Here is a 2,613-nt window from a genome sequence, read left to right as displayed (position 1 = left end):
GAGTGTATAAAACTGCTAAGGTAGCTCAAAATTGACCATTAGTTCCCATTGTCTTGTCATCAACGAATATAGTGTCTCACTTGGGATCATTCAACAAAAAATAAGGATGCTGAAGTGTAAGTGTTTTAATTTATAAAAAATAATGAGGGGATTAAATTTGGAAGAAAATATACAAAGCGGAAAATGAAGCATTTTGTGTCGAAAAAGAATATCTTTTTGGCGGGAAAAACATTTTTTTTGTAGAGTGTTTAATTTTTTTTCTTAATTTATTTTATGGAGATAATATTATATAAACATATTATAATCTTTTAATCAATACAATAAAAGTCTTAAACAATTACTCACCTTCCAAATCGGTTATCTATTGCAAGCCAACATGAACTTGAAAACGATAAGGTGGCAAACGAAAAATGAAATGTGGTTATATTCAAGTATTTTCTGGGCTATTTTGTAATATTATCTAAAGAAGTTCGTTAAAAGATGCATATGTATATAACAATAATTAATTTTTCAGATATTCTTGTTCTGGCTCTGGCCTCATTCGCTTATGCGGATGTGACTACAATGTACCCTTGCCCAACTTATGGGTTGGCCAGATTACCACATTCATCCAGTTGTTCTCACTATGTCCAGTGTGTGTCCGGAGTAGCTATTGTTAGAGAATGCGCTCCTGGATTTTACTTCAGCATCGAATCCGGTGAATGCAAACATCCTTATTTGGCAGAATGCGACATCGAACAGCGTGTATGTCCCCTCTTCAATGATCCTGAGAATATGGTCTACCTGCCCGATGAGAATCAATGTGATGTCTATTACATTTGCTACTTCGGAGATCCAATTGCCCACCGTTGCTTCGATGGTCTCCACTGGGACCCAGTCAATGAAAATTGCAACTACCCATCTCTGGCCAATTGCCAGGCTGTCAATGTGACCTGTACCGATACTGGCATCTACACCGTTCCTCATCCATTCCTCTGCAACAGATTCTTCCACTGTGTCGAAGGCGAGAGATTCGCTGATGTTTGCCCTGGAAATCTCTATTACGACATCACCAGGATGGCTTGCTGGCATCCCGATGAGGCTGTCTGTGCAGACTGGGGACAATCACCTCCAACAACAGCTGAACCCACTCCCATCATTGAAGGCTAGAATTCAGCGTAAATGGCATCGGTTACGCTCATTTCTCATCTCAAAAGCCCTATAATGTAATCTTTAAAAATAAAAATTGAAAAAAACATCATTTGGCTTGTTTTATGTGAATGAAATCCATACAAAACCCAATTAAGAATTGAGAAGACCACAAGGGGAGATACAGAAGTTCTTTATCAAAATATGGACTGTTTATAGCTGGTCGGTGATCTTTGATGATAGAGAATTGTATTGTAAACCTGGCCCACATATCAAGTTGTTATCTACTCAACTTTAGATTTATACTTTTTGAGTTATTCACCTTACCATGTTTTGAGAAGTTTTGTATGCTTTAATTTCCTTATGATAAGTAAATTCTAAGACTCTGGTCATTTTGTTCCTTTTGCCTGTCTATCCGGCTGGTCATCAAAAATAGATGCTGTACGGTTAGAGATAGCGATTTTGAGTCTTCAGAGGAGCCCTCAATGGGGCAAGTGGTAGAGCACTCGCTCTATGATGCAAGTGTCCCGGGTTCGAATCCCCTTTATATCAACAGGATTTTTTTCTGGCGTTAAAGGTGTTCGAATTGCTTCCAGTGAGCTTCACTGCACTTGATTCCACGGGCATGGTATACTGACAATCCCATTCCTGTAAAAGAAAAAATAATAAATGGGTGTTCCGAACTCCCCTTGTGGGAAGGCTTAAGTCTCTCTAAGTCTATGTAACGTTATGACACCAATAATATTATTATTAAAAGAGCTCTTAAGTTCCTTATATCGACTAAAGGATCATTAGGATGATCTTCACTTTTTTCCTCATATGTGTTAGGATTGCTTTTATTTTTGAAAGTATTTAAGATCTAGAAAGCGCATTCCTTAACCGATTAAAACAAATGTGAATTTATTTGAAAGGTCTTGGAATTCTAGTCGAGTTAGAAGTAGTTCCAATTGGTTACGAAGCCATAATTAGTTTTTATCAAAGGTCAATTATAAAATATTTATACTTTTTAAAACAATCTTACTGATTTAGGTGGTTAAATCGTTAATAAAACGATTAAGATCATGCAAACATAAAAAATGGCAGAGTAGAAAAACAAAATTTACAAAATGGTATCTATAAACTCAATGCTTTTCAAATAAGTTAGACTGCTAAATAATTTTATTAATAGACAAATAATTCGAAACTTTATGCCTCTGGCACACCTTTTAGATCAGAAAAACTTTGTAAAACCAAAATTAATATCCCTTTCTTTCTCATACGTTTTCCATATATCTTTCTCAATTTTTCCACTCTTCTTCTTTTTTTAAACATCACAACAAATTCAATTTAGCTCTATTTTGGAGTACGTAAGAAGGAGATACGCATATACAAAACGTATGAAAAAGAAAAGGATGTAAAATTTGATTTACTGAAATATTCCTGATCTACAAGGTGTGTCAGATTCTTTAGGATATAAAAATTTAAAGATTTGATATTTCGCTTTAA

The 2,613-nt window shown here is 35.3% G+C and overlaps 1 protein-coding gene across 1 annotated transcript; it reads left to right on the top strand.

Moving 5' to 3' along the window:
• Positions 1 to 1,238, top strand: LOC129802662 (peritrophin-1-like). Its single transcript, XM_055848646.1, has 2 exons — positions 1 to 116; positions 515 to 1,238. Exons 1-2 carry the CDS (start codon positions 107 to 109, stop codon positions 1,147 to 1,149), a joined length of 645 nt encoding a protein of 214 aa, XP_055704621.1. The 5' UTR covers positions 1 to 106; the 3' UTR covers positions 1,150 to 1,238.
• The last annotated feature ends 1,375 nt before the right edge of the window (positions 1,239 to 2,613 follow it).

This window comes from Phlebotomus papatasi, chromosome 2, assembly GCF_024763615.1.
Source record: "Phlebotomus papatasi isolate M1 chromosome 2, Ppap_2.1, whole genome shotgun sequence".
NCBI classification, from domain to species: Eukaryota; Metazoa; Arthropoda; class Insecta; order Diptera; family Psychodidae; genus Phlebotomus; species Phlebotomus papatasi.
Note: the sequence above shows the minus strand (reverse complement) of the source record. Positions and strands in the feature narration are given on the sequence as shown.